This window comes from Ursus americanus, chromosome 18 (assembly GCF_024610735.1).
Source record: "Ursus americanus isolate L20-20 chromosome 18, mUrsAme1.1.p, whole genome shotgun sequence".
NCBI lineage: Eukaryota > Metazoa > Chordata > Mammalia > Carnivora > Ursidae > Ursus > Ursus americanus.
Genome location: NC_142144.1, coordinates 2,565,722 through 2,586,205, shown reverse-complemented (window position 1 = coordinate 2,586,205; position 20,484 = coordinate 2,565,722). Strand labels below are relative to the sequence as shown.

The 20,484-nt window shown below is 60.0% G+C and overlaps 1 protein-coding gene across 2 annotated transcripts in view; it reads left to right on the top strand.

The window, feature by feature from the left end:
* Window positions 1-20,484, top strand: part of COL5A1 (collagen type V alpha 1 chain) — a 165,094-nt gene that overhangs the window by 37,546 nt on the left and 107,064 nt on the right. For both annotated transcript variants that reach the window (XM_087869218.1, XM_087869217.1), the window contains exons 2-4: window positions 67-234; window positions 5,734-5,947; window positions 7,452-7,614. In XM_087869218.1, the coding sequence (XP_087725344.1) occupies window positions 67-234; window positions 5,734-5,947; window positions 7,452-7,614 (545 nt within the window). The remainder of the gene's footprint in view (window positions 1-66; window positions 235-5,733; window positions 5,948-7,451; window positions 7,615-20,484) is intronic.

Here is a 20,484-nt window from a genome sequence, read left to right as displayed (position 1 = left end):
GTGGCCGGGCCCTGCGCTGCTCCTTCCCCACCGTGGCTAACACCCCACCTCCCTTTGCCATTTCAGCTCAGCCAGCAGATCTCCTGAAGGTCCTAGATTTCCACAACTTGCCTGATGGAATAACAAAGACAACAGGTTTCTGTGCCACACGGAGATCGTCCAAAGGTCCGGATGTCGCTTACAGAGTCACAAAGGATGCCCAGCTCAGTGCACCCACCAAACAGCTGTATCCTGGTAAGAGACGTGTGTGTGTTCTGGGTGCAGGGACCCGAGCCTGTGTCCCGGCTGCGGGGACCTGAGCGTGTGTCCGGGTGCAGGGTGGTGGGGACGGGCATGCGTGGGTGTGGGCATGGCTCCACCCTCCCACCTCCAGGCAGGGCGCAGGCAGGATGCCTGTGTGGAGGAAGAAGCACACGTGGTTTTCCAGGAGGCCGGTGTCCTCATTCTAGCAAAAACAGCCCAGTGGCCATCACCACCCACCACGGAAGGTGGGCCCGTGGGGCCTCATCTGTTCCCCTCGCTTTCCCAGGCAGGTGTATCCCCAGCTGTAGAGAGGCTGCCAGGACTGCACGTGTGAAAAGGTGATGGATAGCTGTCCCGTGCCGAGGTTGAGAGAGACCCGGGGTCATGGGAAAGGAAGCGCTCCCACACAGAAGCTTAATTGGGGGCAGTGACATGAAGACAAGAGTCGAGCATCAGGGCTCCCAGCAAGAGGGTGCAGGCTTCTAACGAGAAGCAGTTGCCAGGCGCCAGATCTCTGCTTTAAGTCACATGCCCAGAGTGGGGGTGACGTTGGCTGCTAAGACGTGGCATCCTAGTTGTCCTTGTCGCCCGGCTATGGACACTATGTGACACCCCCTCCCCACACCCAGGGTCAGGTAACCCTCAGGGCTTATCTGGACGTGGGTAAATAGCCCGTGGTGGGTCACCTCTTCCTCCCCGGCCTTAAACGAGCTCATTCTGATTCAGATCAGAAAGGGGCCAGGGGACCAGGCAGGTGTGCTCTCCTGGGCAAGCGGCCGCTCCGTGTGCTGTGATATGCTGTCATCAGTAGTTGACTCTGCATCGCTTTCTGGTGACCTGGCTGTGACCCCGATGTAGGGCAGCCTTGGGACAAGTCCAGTGTGTCTGTGCTCCCACGTCCCCACAGGGTCCCGAAGGACACGCTCTTTCAGGGGCTGCGTGCTTGCTTCTGATGCCCCTTGCACTCAGCCTGCCTTTAACCCATGGGGCCTTTATGAGTCCCTGAGAGAGGCTGGGTTGGCCCTTTCCAAGAAGGTCACTTTGGGTAGATGAGGTCAGGCTGGGGCACCAGGTCCCCTCCCAGCCGCCCCGGGCTGCAGGTGAGGTCACTGTCGGGCCCCCTGGCTTAGAACCCGTAGATTGCAGTCCGGCCTCCATTCCACACGTCCTGGAGCACTTCCTCCCCTTCAGGGCTGAGCCTGTCTTCTAGAATCACCCACCAGGTGCTCACTCTCATCTCCGCCCAGAAGCTGCCTACGCCCTGTCCTGCACCCCCCTGTCACCCAACCTAGAGAGACTGAGGGACACCGGGGAAGGGCTTGAGGGGGTGGCTGGCCCCAGGACCTGGCGGCTGTGCGGGACGTGAGCGACACTGTCCCCTGCCAGGCCGCGCCGGGGAAGCCAGGCGTCCTGCCTGGGACGGATCTGCTGTCAGTCTGATCTCCGTCCCCCAGCTCAGGGTCTCCGGCATGACAGGTGCTCCCGCCCTCCCGAAACTGCATGGATCCCCGAGGACAGGCTCGTGATTGGAGATGCAGTGTGGATCCCCCAGCTGTAAGACAGGGCGTAGTTTCTCAGCCCTTGCTTTCCCTAAGCTTTCAAATTAGTGACTCGATTAGACACTTAGAGTGAATGCTCTGACACGGCCTTCTGGTCACAGTTACTGTGTGGAGCAGAAGTGGTCCAGGCAGAGCCAGAGTCTCATCAAAGCCAAATAAAGCCGGAGGTGGCCTCAGGCTGATTTGAGTAGGCGTTTTGAGGGGGTCCCGTCTCCAAATCCCAAAGTGTGGAGTCCTCGAAAGCTGCCGGGACGCTCTTCCTGTGACTGTGGCCTCGGGTGTGAGGAGACACATGGCTTCTGTCCCTTTTCTCTTGTATGCCGGCTGACCTTTTCACTGGGGGGCCCGTCTCCCACGTTGGGGGGCAGCGTGGCTGCATTTCGGACGCCTGTGTGTGTTGGTCGGGCCGGGTGGCCAGGGGGCCTGCATTGAGTGTGACCGTGTTTGAACGACTCGGAGCAAAGGGACGTCTGTGTCCGGGTGACTCACGGCCATGGCAGGAAGACCTTGGAGTTGTCCGGCTGCTCTGAGGACGCAGTGCCCCCTTCACAGGCTCGCGGAGGAGTGCTCGGTGGCCGAGGCCAAGCGGGTGTTTGGGAGCCCCCGTGGGGACGTGTTCTTCCCCCAGCCTGCGCCTGACCTGGGTGAGCCTGCGGCGCCCACCAGGCCCATCCAGCAGCTTTGCAGCTCTGGGCGAATCGTCTGCAGTCCCGGCCTCTCTGGACTGGGGAGTCCGGGTGGCGCGGTGCGGGACCCTGCCGTGGGATCGCCCTCCCTCCAGAGGGGCAGGCAGGCAGTTCGGGGGTGTCTGCACCTCCTAGCCAGACGGAGACTCGCGTCTTCCCTGATCCCAAGGGGTCTTCCTCGTCTCACTCACAGCCAGTGGTCCGGGTCCTGACGTCAGTGGGAGCCTGCAGCTCGACTGTAAGCATGGACCTTTCCCGACAGTTGGCCCTGACAGGCTGTAAGGTCTAAGGCAGGCCCAGAACGGGGACACTTTGAGGGGCAAGCTGGAGAGGGTGGCCCTGCTTGCCTGGGGGTCTCTGGGCCTTGCCACCCTCTGCCTGCAGGGGGACATCAAGGGAAGACCGACCTGAGACCCTAGAAGACGCCGTCACGGATCCTCCGTGAATGCAGGAGGCCGTGCGTCCCGTCGGCTGCCGCGACTTCCTGGGGCCCCGTGACTGGGTGTTCCTGCATCCACAGAACCAGTGCGGCCACGTCCACGCTGGGCCCGCCGAAGACTTCCAGAGCACAGCAGGCTTCCCCACGATCACCAGCCCCCTCCTCTGTTCTCGTGCTTCAGATTGGGGTCCTCTCTCCACTTTGTGCTCCATCTGGTAACCTCGGGGCCACTGAGACTCCCTTCTCGTTCAGCATCTGAAGCAGGGCTGGGTTGTGACACTGTGCCCCACCCCCTTTGGCCTTAGCCCCAGTTCTTCCCTCCAGGTGGGCCTGGGGCTCCAGATCAGCCCCTGTCCAGCAGACCGTCCCATTCAGGAGCTGTTGGCTTAGTAGGATTCAGTTTAATAGCAATGCCTTTATTAAGTTCCTACTGTATACCCAAATGGCCCCAGTGCCCTTGGGCCTCAGCGAAGTGAAAAGGAAATGACCTAAGGAAGTAATTGGGCCTCTTGCTGAATGCATTTCTCCCACGTGACTTTGAGAAATCTGGTAGGAAGAATGGGACCCAGACACAGTCCGCCCGACGGCCCAGACAGCGCGGGTCGTGGAGCGTGTCAGTGTCTGGCTCACGTCACGCCTGGAAGAGGCCATCTCTGGAGTGACAGTAAAGCCATTGTTATTTCGCCAGCAGGGAGATTCAGGTCAGACATGACTTATCCTCTCAGGCTCTCTGAGCCGAGCTCTGCTTGCACGGAGGTGTGAACGTTGGGACACAGTGTCCTCACGAGCTGGGGAGACGGGGCTGTGGCCGTTCCCAGGCTGTGATATGCCGGGAAGGGAGCGCTCTTGTTCCCCGTTCTTCTCTGTATGTCAGACGGGATGACGGCTGTATACAGCATGGGGTTGTTTTGGGCTGGGGATGGGGCAGGTGACCCTCGGGATGAGAGCGAGGGACTGTAACTCACCCTGGGTGTGGGCAGTGGCCTCCGAGGTGCCTCAGGTCAAACACCCCCGGGCCCCTTGGTGCCCATTCAGCCCCAGGGACCCAACGGGGCCCCAGGTCCTGCCGTGGGCCTTGCAGCGGGGCTTCTCCTGGCCAGATGCCACTCCTCCGGGTGGTACAGCTGAGGCGGCATCTGTGACTCCCCTCACGTCCCACGTGTGGAGGGACAGCGTGGAGCGAGGGCTCTGTGACTGTGGTGATCTCAGCACAGCTCTTCCCAAAGGCTTCCTGTCCGCGTGGAAGGGCGGCCTGAGGTGGCCTGTCTTGGGACAGGTGGTCGCGCTGCCCAGCGTCGCCCCGCGCTGGGGAACGGGGGCCTTGAGCAGTCCCGCTAGGGGAGGGAGACCCCAGCCTGACCCCTGGGGCCGGGGGCCTCGGGCCTCACTCTCCCCATGGGCACCTTAGCTGGGGCTTTGGGGCCCGTGGGACGGACTTCTCAGCTGCCCTCTGTCTCCGCCTTGGGACCTCACACGAGTCTCTGAGCTGGCCTTTGGGGGCCAGTTGTTTTCCCTGAGGGAAGCAGCCGTGGCCTCTCTTGCCCTTGGCTCGCCCTGGCAACATCTCCCCCCCAGGTCCTGCAGGGGGTCACAGAAACCACAGCAGGGGCTCCCTCCTGCTCCCTGGGAGTCTTAGGACGCCCTGGGCCTGGTGCCCTGGAGGTCCCTTGTCCCCAGCATGGCACCCTGCGGCTCTCTGCTCCCTACAGCAGAAGCAGAGGCCAGGAGCATGCGTCAGCAGAGGGCGCCCACGGATAGCGTCTCTGCTGGGAGCTGCACTAGCCCCAGCTCTGTAGCCCCACAGGCCTTGGGGCCAGCTGCTTGACCTTGTTACTGTTCTAAGAAACGGTGGGTCTGATAACAGGGTCGCTCCTTATCCAGGCCCATAAGCCAGGTTCACAGCCGCTCTTCCCTGAGGCTGCTCGTGCCGACGCCTCTCCAGGCTCCACTCCTGCCCGGTTCTGCAGAGCGTTTCCAGGTGGCTTCCCTTGCAGGGACCAGGCATGCTCCCCACCGTGCTCCAGGCCCTTGGCAGAGCTGCTGCCTCCACCAGCAGGATGGTTGGGGGGGGGGGGCGGCGCGGAGATTTCCTGCCGCCGCCCCAGGAAGGGCGCGTGCGTGTGGGGAGATCTGGAGCATGCAGAGTGGGCCGCGCTCACACTTGGGCTGGTGCAGGCCTGGCCGTTACTGACCTCATGTTGTTTCTGTCCTGAGTTGTAAAGAGCATTCCCTGCCATTAATGCATGGGGTTTGTTTTTTATTTCCTTTTTAAAATTTGGGTTGAAGTCTTTCGATTTCTTCCTATTTATCTTGTTTTGCGTATTAGCCAGGAGATGTGGTCCCTGCCTCGTGCCTTCCTTCTCCCTGCTCTCTCTCCCCCTCCCTCCTGAGAGCACTCAGTGAAACGCAATTTCCTGGTTATAGCTTTAGGCAGTATGGAGAGTACGAAGATGCCTCTGAAACAGCCCCTGCCCAGAAAGAGCTGACATTCTCAGAGGTTCTAGTTAGGATTTACACACAGATGTATTGAGGTATAGGAACCAAGGAAATGACATTGAAGGCTCACTGCCAGAAGAACCAAACACGTTTGCATTTGAACTGAGCCTCCAGGAGGGTAGGCTTGGTCATATGGTGCTAGGGGAGGGCTGCAGGAACAGTTTGATCAAGGGGCAGATGTGTAGCAGATGGCTATGCACAACCATATGCCTCGAACGTTGCCGGGTCCACGAGCTGGTTTGTCTGCAGAGTGTGGCTGGGTGTAGTTAGGGCTTCCTGACTGCCTTCTTATCTCTGTCTTCTGTTACAGCGTCTTCATTTCCTGAGGATTTCTCCATTCTAACCACTGTGAAAGCCAAGAAGGGCAGCCAGGCCTTCCTGGTCTCCATCTACAACGAGCAGGGCATCCAGCAGATCGGCCTGGAGATGGGCCGCTCTCCGGTCTTCCTCTATGAGGACCACACGGGGAAACCAGGGCCAGAGGATTACCCCCTCTTCAGGGGCATCAACCTGTCTGATGGCAAGTAAGTGTGTCCCGCTCAGCAACCCAGTCCTGCTCCTGCTGGGGAGTCCGGGCAGGCCGCCCAAAGCCTGCTGGCTGGCAGGGGACCTTACGGCAGGATGCACTTGATGGAAAAGCAGGCGATGCCACCATGCACATGGGAGGACCGCAGGCAGAGAGAGGACTGGGCTCGAGTCTGGAGGCCTGGGTCCTGGTCTCGGGTTGTCGTCCGTGTCTTTGGGGGGCCCTTACCTCTCCCTGGGTTTCCACTTCCCCTTCATTTTTTTTTTTTTAAAGATTTTATTTATTCATTCGACAGAGATAGAGACAGCCAGTGAGAGAGGGAACACAAGCAGGGGGAGTGGGAGAGGAAGAAGCAGGCTCATAGCGGAGGAGCCTGATGTGGGGCTCGATCCCACAACTCCGGGATCACGCCCTGAGCCGAAGGCAGACGCCTAACCACTGTGCCACCCAGGCGCCCCTCCACTTCCCCTTCAAATGCACTAAAGTATCTCAAATGCTAGGCTCCTAGTCTCGAAGGGACAGCAAAGATTGTGCAGTTATACCCAACTCCTTCCAGAAAGGATGTACGAGAGCTTCTATTTTTTTATTTTTGTTTTTTAATTTAAATTCAATTAATTAATATATAGTGTATTATGAGTTCCAGAGGTAGAGGTCAGTGATTCGTCAGTTGTATTTAACACCCAGTGCTCATTCCATCACATGCCGTCCTTAATGCCTGTCACCCAGTTACCCCGCTCCCCCACCTCCTCTCCAGCCACCCTGCTTGTTTCCCATGGTTAACAGTCTCTTATGGTTTGTCTCCCTCTCTGATTTCATCTTTAATTTTCCCTCCCTTCCTTTATGATCCTCTGTTTTGTTTCTTAAATTCCACATAAGAGTGAGATCCTACGTTATCTGTCTTTCTCTGACTGACTTTTTCGCTCAGCGTAATACCCTCTAGTTCCATCCACGTCATTGCACATGGCAAGGTTTCATCCTTTCTGATGGCTGAGTAGTATTCCGTCGTGTAAATACACTACATCTTCTTTAAAGGATTACGAGATCCTTAAGGATATGGACACGCTGGATGTGGGAGCGAATGATTTAGAGAAAAAAAAAGACGAGTCTTTCCAGAATTCTCTCCTGGGGGCATACCTAAACCCTGGTAGTTTGAAAGTCAGCTCTTCCGCGGCTAACGCGTCCGAGGCCGTGTGCCTGATCTTGGAACCCCGTCGGGATGTGGTTCCTGTGTTTCTCACTGCGAACCTCACATCGGTCCCTCCCACCACCTCCCAGCAAAGCCCGGCTTCTCCGGCAGCCTGCAGCTTGCCGCGGGCTTCAGGTTCACACGAGGCAGGACTGTGGCGTCTGCCTGCCCTTGGGCAACCCGGTCTGATGGCAGAGGCTGGGCTCGGAGCTGCCCAGCCCCACCGCGCCCATGCAGGACACAGTAGTTTGTGGCAGGTCCCCTGTGTTGCTCTGTGACACAAGCCCCCACCCCCGCCCGGGCTGTTTCTTTGCAGGTGGCATAGGATCGCTCTCAGTATCCGCAAGAAGAATGTCACCTTGGTCCTGGATTGTAAAAAGAAGACCACCAAACACCTCGACCGCAGTGACCACCCCGTGATAGATGTCAATGGCATCATCGTGTTTGGCACCCGGATCCTGGATGAGGAAGTGTTTGAGGTAAGGGCGGGAGCAGCTGTCCCACAGCCACCTGGGACCAGTGCTGGCGAGTGGTCACTCCTGGATTCGGCTGCTATGGCTGCTGTTGGCAGCCTGTCTCCTCCTTGGGGACAGCTGGCACTCTGACATGGCCGTGGTTGCTGTTGGCTGAGGCCTCTGCTGCTGTTCCGAGGGCTGTTTGTGGCCTGTGGGAATGAAGAGGCTATGTGAGGACAGCCATGTCCACCCTTGTCCAGGGGGCCCAGGGACAAACTTGGGAGGGGCACCAGCTTTGGTGGGTGTGGCCCAGGGTTTGTGGACACACGTGGACTCCTGCTGTCTGGTATCTGAGGGTTGTCTTGGGAGGGGAGCAGCTGTGGCTGGGGGGACTGTCGGTCAGCGCCCAGCCGGGCGTGGGAGCTGTGGGAAGGCACGCGCTGCCACCCTTTGGAAGTGCTGGCCCTTGGTGGTGCCTGCCTGCAGCCTGGAGCCCGGCTTCCCGGGGAGATGCCTCAGGGACGGGAAGGGGGCTGAGCAGAGGGGGCCCTGGGAGCCCCCACTTCAACCTGTAAGAGTCCTGCATTTCTCTCCTTTGAAGACTGGGGTTCAGCGTGAGACGGCGTTAGAGAGCGCCATCCTGCCAGAAGCAGGTCACCTCTGCAGGGGACCAGCGGTTTCCAGATGCCCCCGGGGAGCACGCTGGCATCTCCTGGAGACCCTTAAATGTTCAGATGCTTAGGCTTGGCCTCCTGAGCTGCTGGGGCCCCAGGCCTGTGGCAGGGCCCTGGGGTCTGCATTCTAGAAGGCACTTCAGGTGACAATGGTGGCCCCTCTGGCTTGGGCGAGGCGACAGCCAGGACCCCTCCGCTGGACTTCTTTCTTTTACACATTCGGGCTTTGTGGAAGGAGATTTGGCTGCCCCCAGGGCTCCATGGCTGAAGCGTGTTTGGAAACCACCATGCTGGATGGTCTGAGGGCTCTCGCAGCTCCGGGATTTCATCCTTGGGGGAGCGTTTCTGCTCAAAATTCCCGGGACTGCGCACGTACTTGGCCATGTTTGAGAGGAATGCTCCGTGCCCTCCAGCCCTGTGCTCACACCTGAGGTGGGGTCTCCGGGCCCGTGCCTCTGCTCGGTGAACCGGAGACCCCCAGGCTGGTTGGGTGTTGGCTGGATGCCAGCTCTTGGCGGGGGCCCCGGAGGGAGAGAATGCATGCTTGTTAGCCCCATTCTGTTCTACAGGTAGTGAAGTGTCTGCAGATTCCAGGGCTGGCCGGTGGGGAGGGTCTGCCGCTGGGCAGGTGAAGAGTGACTTTCCCGGTCTCATCTTTCTGCAAAGTCATAATGGGGCGTGTGGCATGACTGCAGAACCTGTCAGGAGGGCGGCTGGCCCGGGGCAGGCCCTTTCCTCTCTTGCGTGCTGGATTTGTGGCTCGGGCAAGTTGCTCTGCCGTGATAGCCTCAGCCTCCGCGTCTGTGCAGTGGGGTCATGAATGTGGTACTTCCTGGGGCTCGTGGCACACGGCGCTGCTCAGAGTAGGTGCTCGACCAGTGTTAGCGGCTCGGTTTTGATTTGAGTTCCGCGTCAAGGCAGGTGGAGAGGTGGGACGACGGACAAGCAAGGCCCAGAACAGGCACGTCTACGTGGAAATAGGGTGGGAGGGCCGCTAAGAGAGGGCTGGGGAGTCAGTGTGTGAAGGTGGGTCCGTGGCCCTCCTGGCGCGTCCCGGGACAGCAGAGCCAGGTGGAGCCTGGAACCCTCGGTGCTGCTGAACTTGCCGAGTCTGGAGACACAGCCTGTGGCCACTTTTCTGACCCGACTTGCCCAGAGACCTGGGGTGAATTGCAGGACGGCCGGGGCTGTCAGCCAGGCCGGGGTGGCTGGGGGGCTCTCCTGGGGAGCTGGTGTCGGAGGCGCGGGGGTCACACAGACTGGGATTGAGTTGTCGCTGGTCCAGAGCCTCGCTGGTGGCAGGGTCCAGGTAAAGCCGGGGACGTTGCTGGGCTTTGGGACTCTGATTTGTCGAACGTGGGGAGTAGTCATGGCACCTCAAGGGGTCAGGGGGCTCACCTGGGCTCAGCCACGAAGCACTGGGCGTGGGTGCCTGCTCGTGCCGGGGAGCCGGGGTCGCTCGGGCACTGCCCATCTTCCTGCTGGTTGACGTTCCGGACCGGGGGCGGGAAGGTGTGCTGAGGCCAGGCGGCGGCTTCGCGGGTTTGAATTCACCTACCGCGCAGTAGCTCTTCTGTGCTGGCTAAGAACCTGCGTCATTCCTCGAGCCTCGTGTGTGCCCACCGCGTGCCTGGCATTGTAAAGAGGCAGAACAAGCTTTCTCTATCTTTAAAAAAAACGAGGGCCCTAAAGCAAATCCCGCGTCCTTGATACTCTGGCTGAGGCCGAGGAGTTGTTTCCCAGGAGCACAAAATACTCAGACTGCACGGCTGTAGGGAAGCCCCGGGAGAGGTCAGGGCCCGAATGCCGCTGCGAGATGCTGGCTGGGCTGCCTGGCTGGTCCGCGACTCGGGGTCCCCGTCGGCAGCGTGGGATGGCGGCCCCTCCAGGCCCGTGTGTGTGTGTGTGTGTGTGTGTGTGTGTGTGTGTGTGTGTGTGGCTGCTCAGGCCTCCTGGTGCGGCTGGGGGCAGGCTGGTGTTGGATCGCACTGGCGGGTCAGGAATGTGCTTGGATCGGCGGGCCGCCGCCTTCCGCCAGGAACGGGAGGTTTTGTGGCCCGCGAGGTGTTCCTGTTCTGCGGGAGGTGTTTTCCCAGGCGCGGACTTTCCTGGCTGCCAGACTTGCTCACGTTGGAAAATGTGACCTGACTCTCACAGCAGAGACCAGTGGGACACGGTGGTGCCTTCCCTGGCCCCACAGCGTTCTGTCTGCCTTTTCTCTTTCACGGGGCAGTGACGGAGCTGGGCGCGTTGGCCTTCAATGCCCAGCCACCCCGGGTCTCACGGCAAGAGAGGACGGGTCTTCGTTTCTTTTGAAACAGAAGTGACTTAACTCTTTTACTTTCCACCAGATTCCAAATAATGGCACTTCCCATGTCAACCACTTGGCTTAGAAGCTCTTCAAATCAGGGAGGGGGGCGGCCCTGTTGAAAACGATTTCTCCAGCAGCCACGTTCTTCCCCTGGAAGGATGTCTTCCCCTCATTAAAAGCCACTTTTTCCCACAGCTCTGCCATGGCCTGGGTGAGCTGGAAGGATTCAGGGTGCTTTTGGGGGGGTGCCCATCACCATGGGCACACACACTGAGAACCGTCCCGTGTGCTGCCTCTAGACAGAGGCTTACTGAGAGCCTGTTGGGGCACTGGGGTTTTTCCTGGGGTGTACATGGCCCCGCAGAGGCCCCCTTGTCCAAAGTGAAGTGCCGTCCAGGGTGAGAGCCTGCATAGGGACGCGGAGCTGTGGTGAACCCGTCCTCCCAGGCGCAGACCCTGGGCCGGGCTGTGCAGGTCGGCAGCCCCTGGTCTCCCAGTCCCGGTGTGAGCCCGTGATGGGTCTGCCCTGCTGGACGGGGGATGGGACTGTCCAGTCCCTTCTAAAGCCACCCCGGGAGCAAGGTCCATGCAAAGCTCCCACGGGCCTTGGGCCTCATCCACTTTCTTCCTAGCTGATAACCAGCAGCCCATTGCTAAACCTCTCCCAGTCCAATGTCCTCATCTGGAAAATGGGCAGAGGAGGCCGACACAGTGGATGGAATCTGGGTAAAATGCCCGCATCCCCCAGCCCACAGCGAACCACACTGCCCCAGACCCTTGGCGGTCATAGCCAAGGCCGTCCTGAGGCCCTCTGGCCCTTTGTCCACGTTCACCTGGCAGGCACATCACCAATGTTGGTGACTGAGGGGTGCCATGTGGCAGCTCGGGGTCACCAGCTGTCTCTCCTCTCCACTTCTCCAGACTCACCTTGCAAGTTCAGTGCTAGGACTCCTGCCTTAGAGACAAGGGCCTCAAGCGGGGCAGGCAGGGGGCCGTCTGGAGGGCTGGCCGAGGGCACTCACACCTGAGCTGGGATTAGGCTCCCAGGACCTGCCCCAGCCTGGGCCCGCACATTGCCATCCAGACCCCAGGGGTTTGCCTGGGGAGCCACTGTCCTCACCTCCCCTGGGCAGGGCCCGCTGGGCAGGTGTGAGCTGGAGGGGCTCAGGCTGGCTGGCGCCACGGCCTTGCCGCCTACCCTGTAGATCCCTGCCTGCGGGTTCTGAGGCAGAGAGCACGCTCTACAGGGCTGCTCTGGGGAGCTGTGTGTTCCATGTCCTGTTCCTTCCCCTGGGATGTGCCTGTGTCCTGGGGTCCCGGGTGGAGTGGGTGCCCCGCAGGCTGAGGGCCTATGAGGGGAGGAGGGGAGCTGTTCTTCAAAAGAGGGGTCCTGTGGGCTTCCCCATGCAGGAAAAAGTCTTGTTTTCATCCAGGGCTTAGGAACGAGCTTTGTGTTTTTGGAAACACAGACAAGAGTGCCAGGGAAAGCGAATATGTCTGGCAGGAGTCGGGAAGTGGTTGTTTTCCTTCCGTGGTAGAGCTGGGTGGGAGGCCAGCCAGGGTCAGCACTGGCCAGCAGGGCCCGAGACAGTACCTGCCAAGTGCTCTGCCCTCCCCTCAACTCGCCACTCCCGGGACGCTGGACCAGAGAGGCTGAAGAATCTGCAGAAGGTCGCCCAGCGAAGCTACAGGGGAGCAGGGTGGGTCCCCAGACCTGTTGTTGCCGAGAGCCTGAGAGTCCTGCTTGGACGTCACGTCGCGTGGCGGGCGCCGCTCTCCCAGCAGCCCGTGCATCTCTCTGTCCACCTGACCAGTGAAGCCGGGACTCAGAAACTGGGTCACGACCTTCCCCAGCCAGGGCGAATCCCCGGTGGTCCCAACGATGTCAGTGGGTGCTTGTTCCTGTGGCCCCGCACGGGCCCCCAGGACATCAGAGTGCCCTGACCTGTGGGGTTGGTGAAGCCGCAGAACCTTCCAGGAGGAGCCAACACCAGCTGTTTGCAGGCTCACTGGCAGCCAGAGCCGGCCTTCCCTCCCCGGCCTGCTGAGCACGCTTCTCCGCCCCGGCTCAGAAACACTGGCTGGTTGGGGGACCTGCATCCCCCCCTCCCCCCCTCAGCTCATCGATGTTCCAGATGGAGGGGTCTGGAGGGCGGGGCTGGGCTCGTGGTGGGGGAGGGCCTCTGCAGTGGGAGGACCCTCCTCTCCTGTGAGCCAGGAACAGAGGGAGGCCCACCCCAGGGGACAGGGCGCCAGGGAGTTCTGGGCCAGGTGCCAAGCCCGCTTCTAAGCTGTCGGATGTTTCAAGGGGCAACAAGACCAAACAGACTGTAAACTGGGGCTTTCTCTGCAAACCCCCGGGTGCCAGCGGGAGGAAGATGGCATCACACCCGAGTGACGGTCCTCCCGTCTGTCCACCCGCCTTTCATTTGGACGGACAAGGGGTTTACCTCATCCCTGATTCCCGTTTTCCAGAGGCCTGGCTTTTCCACTGACATGTTCTTTCCTGGAATGCAGCTTCCCTGGGGCAGGAGCAGGCCTGTGCCGGGCTGGACTTTCTCGGCCATCCACGAGGCGGCCTGGGGCCCTGCCGGGGAGCGCAGAGCCACTGTCCCTCCACGTGCACGGTTGCCGGCATCGGCATCTCGAGGGCGAGAGAGTGGTGGGCTTGGCGTCGGAGGCCTGGGTCTACGTCCCGGGTTTCACCGCCCAGGCTGTGACCTCTGAGCCTCCAGGCCCCTCCAGGGGGACGCGCCCTGCCACAGGGATGCACGTGGGGGACGCAGGACCAGCAGAGCACGTGGGCCGTGACCGGGGAGCTGCAGGACTGGTACCCCCATGGCCTGTGACAATGGGGACTGTTCGCTGGAGGGTCCGTTCTCTCTGGGGCCGGGAAGCAGCACTTCTGTTCACTCTGTTTCTGTCAGCATCCCTGCGGTGTTGTCATGTTGACCCAAATTTCTCCGTGGAGAGGAACTGCAGGCATATTCTAGACTGTGCTTCTCCCATCCTTGGAAGGTGGTGCATCTGTGGGGCTGGTGGGGCCAAAGCTGAGCTCGCGTTCAGACGCCAGGCGGATACGACGCGGAGAATCCGCCGTGGCTCGAGGCTCAGAGGTGCTGCTGGTAAAGCCCCCGTGCCCCCCGCATCCACGGTGTTCAGAGGCCCGTGTCCCCCCACCCCCGCCCCGGCCAGGGGTGTTTCTCTAGTTGGTGTTGCCAGTTAGACCCACGATGGGGACAGGAGGAGCCAGCCCCTGTAGCCGGACCCGGTGGGGGTCGTGGCTCCGTCAGGAGTACCCGCCAGCGCCTTCCGTTGTGCCGTTGCAGGACGGGTGTCGCGGTTCCGGCCCGCACCGTACACAGTCCTCCTGCTGTCTGTGCATAGAGCCTGAGCCGCACGACAGTGCAGGCCATTCTGAGCAGGGGGCTCACATCCCTGCCCCATCCAGGCTGGCTGGCCCCGTGTGCAGGCCCACTGAGTCCCAGGGCCTCCCAGGCATGCAGAGCGCAGAGGAGGGACCCCTGCTCTAGGCCCATGTACCCTGACTTTAGATGGGGATGTGGAAGCTCCCGGGGCTAAGTCACGGGCCCGAGGTCTGGCCCTGGGGGAGAGGGCGGGCAGCTCAAACCCAGGCTCTCTGACCACAGAGGGCATGTCCTGGGTGGGGTCTGCAGCAGGCGGAGTGCACCTGAAGGGCCTGGGCCGTCCGGCTCTGTCCCAAGACCCACGGGACCCTGCCCCTCCTCAGTGCTCATCCGAGCTTTCCCTAGGAGCACCTCCCTGTCTTCTGCCGCTGTGTGAGGACCAGCCCCGCGCCCACCGAGGCAGTTCTCAGGCAGACCCCAAGGGATGCAGCGGGACAGCAGTGAGCAAGGTTAGAGCCTCTTAAGCAGGTCTTCGGCTCTGCCCACTTCCCAGGGACCTTCCCTGATTCCTGGGAAGGGCAGGGTTGTTGGAGTCCCCACGAGTCACCACAGTTTGGTGGCTCAGAAAGATAGAAATTGATTCTCTCCCTGTTCTGGAGGCCAGAAGTCTGACATGAAGGTGTCAGGAGGGCCGAGCTCCCTCCTGAGGACCTTGGCTGGGGGTCCTTCCTGCCTCCCCCAGCTCCTGGTGGCCCCGGGGTTCCTTGGCTTCAGGCCGTGTCCTCACTGGCTCTGCTCCCATCTGCACGCGGCTTCTCCTCTTCTCGTTTGTCTGTCCCTTGTCTTTCTTCTACGGATGCTTATCATGGGATTTAGGGCCACCCTAATCCAGGATGGTCTCATCTCAAGACCCTTAACTTCCTTACATCTGCAAAGAGCACATTTTCAGATAAGGTCCCATTCCCAGAGTCTGGGCGGTAGGACTTAGAGATATCTTTTGGGGTCGCTGTTAACTCGCTACCCAGACTGGTATGGAAGGGGGTTCACCCATTAATTCCTGTAGGGCATGGTGCTTAATGAAGAGCTCGTCTCTGGGCGTGAGTATTTGGTTGGTTTCATAGCGAGGCTTTCTTGGGCTGGCCAAGGAGGCAGGATGGTTAGCTCTGTCCCAGCTGGAGGGGGTGGTCACGGGCAGCCCCGTGTGTGGCTGCTGGCTTGGATGGGCGATGGCCTGGCCAATGAGGACAGTGTGCAGAGCGTTTGAGGTGTATTTTTGTCTCTAGCTCAGGTCCAGGAAGGGCAGGGCAGTGGGCAAGCCTGGGCCCGGACTTCTGCCTGGTGTGAGTGGCCAGCAGCCTGCGGGCTGGGAGCCAGTGTCCAGCTGGACGCCGGGCGGGAGGGCTGCCTCGCAGAGGCCGGCTGGAGTGGGTGGCAGTGGGTCTCATGTTGATGCCCACGCCGAGGGACTTTCATCTGGGGTTGTTCTTGACTGGGAAGGGTGTTTGGGGTGGGGACCGAGCTCTGAGGACGTGCCCCTGGAGCTGGCCTGGGTTGCGCTGGGCACTCATCATCCCTGTTGAGCCAAGCAGCTGGGCTATAGCCTCTACCCAGGGCTGGGGTGGGGTGGTGGCTAGGAGGGGTCGGGGAGACCCACAGAGTCAGGCAGGCCCTGCTTCTGCCTACGTGTTGCGGGACCTGGCAGTTCCTGCTTCCTGGCCTGAGAGGGCTTCAGGTTTGTTCCGTGGAAACTCTGAGCAGCAGGACCCTGTCCCGGCCCAGTGGGCTGATGCAGGACTTGAAGCGCTGCCTCGTGCAGTGACTTTCTGATGTGCGGGTCCCTGGGGAGGATTGGCACTGGGGTTCCAGCGAGGGCATGTCATTTCGAGGTCACCTGCAGGGCTGCGGCAGGTACAGACTGGGGGGGGGGGGAGGATCGGTGGCTTTCCTGGGGGGGGCAGGACATGTGGCCCATGCTTCTAGATGCAGAGTCCTATGGTCCAGTGTGCAGGGAGCTGCCTGCGTGGGTGACCACGGAGGGCAGGGGGTCCTGCTGTGTGTGTCGGGGGGGTAATTTTTCTTTTCCTCTGCCTGCTGTCAGGGGGCTTGGGGAAGTGTCAGCCTCGCCCTGGCCTCCTCTTGCCATTCGCACGGGTTGGGGCTAACCTGGGACTCCATCTGCTCGTGTAGGAGATGGGGCTGCCAGGCTTGTGAGTGTCGGGGGAGGGGGCCTGACGACGCTCCCAGCGCCAGGAGTCCCTCCTCATCCAGTGTGCTTCTGAGGGCTGTGAGTTGTCAGACTCTCCGGACCCCGCTGGGGGAGGGGAGCTGTGCATGTCGTGGTTGTAGTGATGACAAGGATTATTACTGTCGTTGCGTCCGTGTGTTGCAGACGCGAGAGTCAGAGAGGCAGGTGGGGGAGCTGGCGTCCAGCCCTTACCTGCGGAGTGCCGGTCCACGGGCTGCAGTTGGGGGTGTGGGGTGCGGTGGGACCCCTGAGGGGCGTACTGCATGGATGGCAGAGGGGCTCCCCAGGCTGGCTATGGGCCTTCAGTGTCCATGTAGCTCCAGGGGGTGACATCACCTTGGGATAAGAGCCTCGGATACTGGGGCGTCTGGGTGCGCATTTGTTGGGTGGCCCCTTCCTAAGTGCGTGTCCCCCTGTTGGGGGGCCACCGGGGCCTCTGACGGTTGTGCAGAGTGTTTGTTGGAGCTCTTCCTCCCTGAGCATGTGGGAAATCCAGCACAAACTCATTTTCTCGCCGTGTCGCCGTGGGTCTGCTCGGATGCTCTCAGCACTGGGAAGGCCAGGAGCTGTGAGGTCTGCACTGTGCTTCCTCGGCGTCCCAGGAGCCGGGCACCAGGCCGAGCTCGGAGGCTTGTTCCGAAAACCCAAGGCCCTGGGTGGGGCAGCAGCTGCGCCTCTGAACGCCCTCCCTCCGTTCTGTTTGGGAAAGCGGATAGTAGTAACACCCCTCTTAAGGAGGGCACCTCCGGCCCCAGCTGCCGATAGTCTTACCCTAATAATGGCCCGGACGATTCTGTGTAGCAGCCCGGGACCTGCGTGCTGTGTTGGCTTTCCAGTGCTCACGGGCTGCCTGGAGTCCAGAGAGGTAAAGCCACCTGCCCAGGGTCACACAGCAGGGAAGTGCAGGACCAGACTTTGGACCCAGGTCTGGACCCTGTCCTGGATCAGAAGGACATTCCAGTCTCAGATGAAGGGGTGAGGGGCGTTGGGCCTCTGACGTCAGACTTCCATCCCTCCCTTTAGGTGACTTGCCCTGCAGCCCGAAGAGCGGCTGCCTGCTAATTTGCCTCTTGGCGGTGACCCTCCAACCGGCCTCTGGATTTTTGGCCTTTATGGGCCCCAAGGCCTATGAGTGCCCCACTCAGAGTGACCCTCCTCCTTCCTGCCCTGGCCCCCCAGGCCCTGGTGCTGTTCACTTTCAACCTGGAGCCACTGCTCTCTGGTCCATGCTGGAAATTCCAGGACTCTCCAGGTGACCTCTGTCCAGCTGTGGCCAGTCCATCAGTCTGTGCCCACAAGCATGCCCTGGAGAAGGGTCTGGGGTGCCCAGCTGGCAGCCGGGCCTCGAGGACACTGGGGTGACTCTCAGCCCTCCTGGGGGCCTACAAATCCTGGAGGATGTGGTTTCCTCCGGGTACACACAGCCTTCTCCCGAGCTGGGCCTCACTTCCTATGGTAATGCTTCTGGGGGGCTGTGTTTGAAGCCACTTCTTGGGAGTTGGGGAGCACAGATTATCCCCGTGAGTTAGCCACACTGACCCAGCCTGTCTCTGTCATGTCTAGTAGTGAGTGTTTGCAGCGGGGTGGCCCAGGGCTGGGGTGTAGCCCAGGACCCTGGCTGAAACATTGGCCTTGTTCAGGACGCCTGGTCCCTGGCACTGCGGCCTGCAGGGAGGGCGGATCACAGCGCAGAGTCTTCTCAGGCGGGGGTGGTGCTGGCAGGGGGCGTGCGGAGCAGCCTGGCCTCTGAACTGCCCCCGACGCTCCCCCTGCACCCCTCCAGCAGGGACGCGCACGTTCTGCATGCAAGTGAGAGCCTTGCGGTGGCTGTGGATGTGCAGGGGACCCCAGCCAGGCCCGACTGCCATGGCTGATGCCGAATTACTCTTGGTTGACAGATAAGACTCGGAAAGGTCTTCCGGGATGAGACCATGCCCTGGAGCCAAGGAAATGAAATTTGGTGGAGATGAATGTGGGATTTTGCACTTGGGTTCAAAACAACCAGTTGTGCCCGTGTGGACCGGGGAGGGGTGCGGTGGCGAAGCGTTTCGTACGGAGACGATGGAGGGGTCGGTGCATGCCGAGCCCATCAGCGACCGCGGTGCGCTGCGGTGCTATGATCATGCGTTCGGGGCAGAGGGCAGGATGATCGCGGGTGTAGACTGTGCCCAGTGGAGGTTGAGTTGAAGACCTGGGGTCTGAGCCTAGGACGGGTGAGGTGGGGTGGCAGGGAGCTGGTGCCCAGGGGTGGAGAGTCTCACCCAGGGGGACGGGGATGACGTGGTGGCAGAGTGAGCGCCCCGGAGAGGCTGTGTACGGATGTGAGCCTTTGACATCCGCCCCCTCTGCCAGGGCCCATCTCTGAGGCCAGCCACTCCCCTCCAGCGTGCCTTCCTTGTGCCCTGGCTAGTCACTCGGTCACCGGGGCCGCCTCCTGGGGAAGTATTAAAGCTTGAGACTTGTGGTCAGGGACACCAGTTTCTTCATCTTTGTGTCCATGAGTCTCATGATACGGGCGCTAAGGATGCTGGTTGCATGAGCGACAGAATGACTCACCAGACCGTCCAACAGGGGACATTGGTGAGGCTTTGTCAGGATCGGGGGCTGATGGTGTGGTGGTGGTGAAGGTAGTAGTGGTGGTGGTGTAGTAATGCTGGTGGTGGGGGTGGGGGTAGTAATGCTGGGGTTGGTAGTAGTGCTAGTGTTGGTAGTAATGGTGGTGATGGTAGTAATGGTGGTGGTGGTGGTGGTGGTGGTGGTGGTAATGGTGATGGTGGTAGTAATGCTGGTGGTGGTAATAATCCTGGTGGTGGTAGTAATGGTGGTGGTGGTGATAGTAATGCTGGTGGTGGTAGTAATGCTGGTGGTGGTAGTAATGCTGGTGGTGGTAGTAATGCTGGTGGTGGTAATAATGCTGGTGGTGGTAGTAATGGTGGTGGTGGTAGTAATGCTGGTGGTGGTGGTAGTAATGCTGGTGGTGGTAATAATCCTGGTGGTGGTAGTAATGGTGGTGGTGGTGATAGTAATGCTGGTGGTGGTAGTAATGCTGGTGGTGGTAGTAATGCTGGTGGTGGTAGTAATGCTGGTGGTGGTAATAATGCTGGTGTTGGTAGTAATGCTGGTGGTGGTAGTAATGCTGGTGGTGGTAATAATCCTGGTGGTGGTAGTAATGGTGGTGGTGGTGATAGTAATGCTGGTGGTGGTAGTAATGCTGGTGGTGGTAGTAATGCTGGTGGTGGTAGTAATGCTGGTGGTGGTAATAATGCTGGTGGTGGTAGTAATGGTGGTGGTGGTAGTAATGCTGGTGGTGGTGGTAGTAATGCTGGTGGTGGTAGTAATGCTGGTGGTGGTGGTAGTAATGCTGGTGGTGGTGGTAATGCTGGGGTGGGTAGTAATGCTGGTGTTGGTAGTTATGGTGGTGGGGGTAGTAATGCTGGTGGTGGTGCTGGTAGTAATGGTGGTGGTGGTCGTAGGGGTAATGTTCGTGCTGGTGTGGTAATAATGGTGGTGGTGGTAGTAATGCTGGTGGTGGTGGTAATGCTGGTGGTGGTAGTAATGCTGGTGGTAGTAATGCTGGTGGTAGTAATGCTGGTGGTGGTAGTAATGCTGGTGGTGGTAGTAATGCTGGTGGGGTTAGTAATGGTGGTGGTGGTGATAGTTATGGTGGTGGTAGTAATGGTGGTGGGGGTAGTAATGGTGTTGTTGGTAGTTATGGTGGTGGTGGTGCTGGTAGTAATGGTGGTGGTGTTGGTAATGCTGGTGGTGGTGGTAATGCTGGTGGTGGTGGTAGTAATGCTGGTGGTGGTGGTAGTAATGCTGGTGGTGGTGGTAATGCTGGTGTTGGTAGTAATGGTCGTGTTGGTAGTAATGCTGGTGGTGGTAGTAATGCTGGTGGTGATAGTAATGCTGGTGGTGGTGGTGGTAGTAATGCTGGTGGTGGTGGTGGTGGTAGTAATGGTGGTGATGGTAGTAATGGTGGTGGGGTTAGTAATGGTGGTGGTGGTGATAGTTATGGTGGTGGTGGTAGTAATGGTGGTGGGGGTAGTAATGGTGTTGTTGGTAGTTATGGTGGTGGTGGTGCTGGTAGTAATGGTGGTGGTGGTGGTAATGCTGGTGGTGGTGGTAATGCTGGTGGTGGTGGTAGTAATGCTGGTGGTGGTGGTAGTAATGCTGGTGGTGGTGGTAATGCTGGTGTTGGTAGTAATGGTCGTGTTGGTAGTAATGCTGGTGGTGGTAGTAATGCTGGTGGTGGTAGTAATGCTGGTGGTGATAGTAATGCTGGTGTGGTAGTAATGC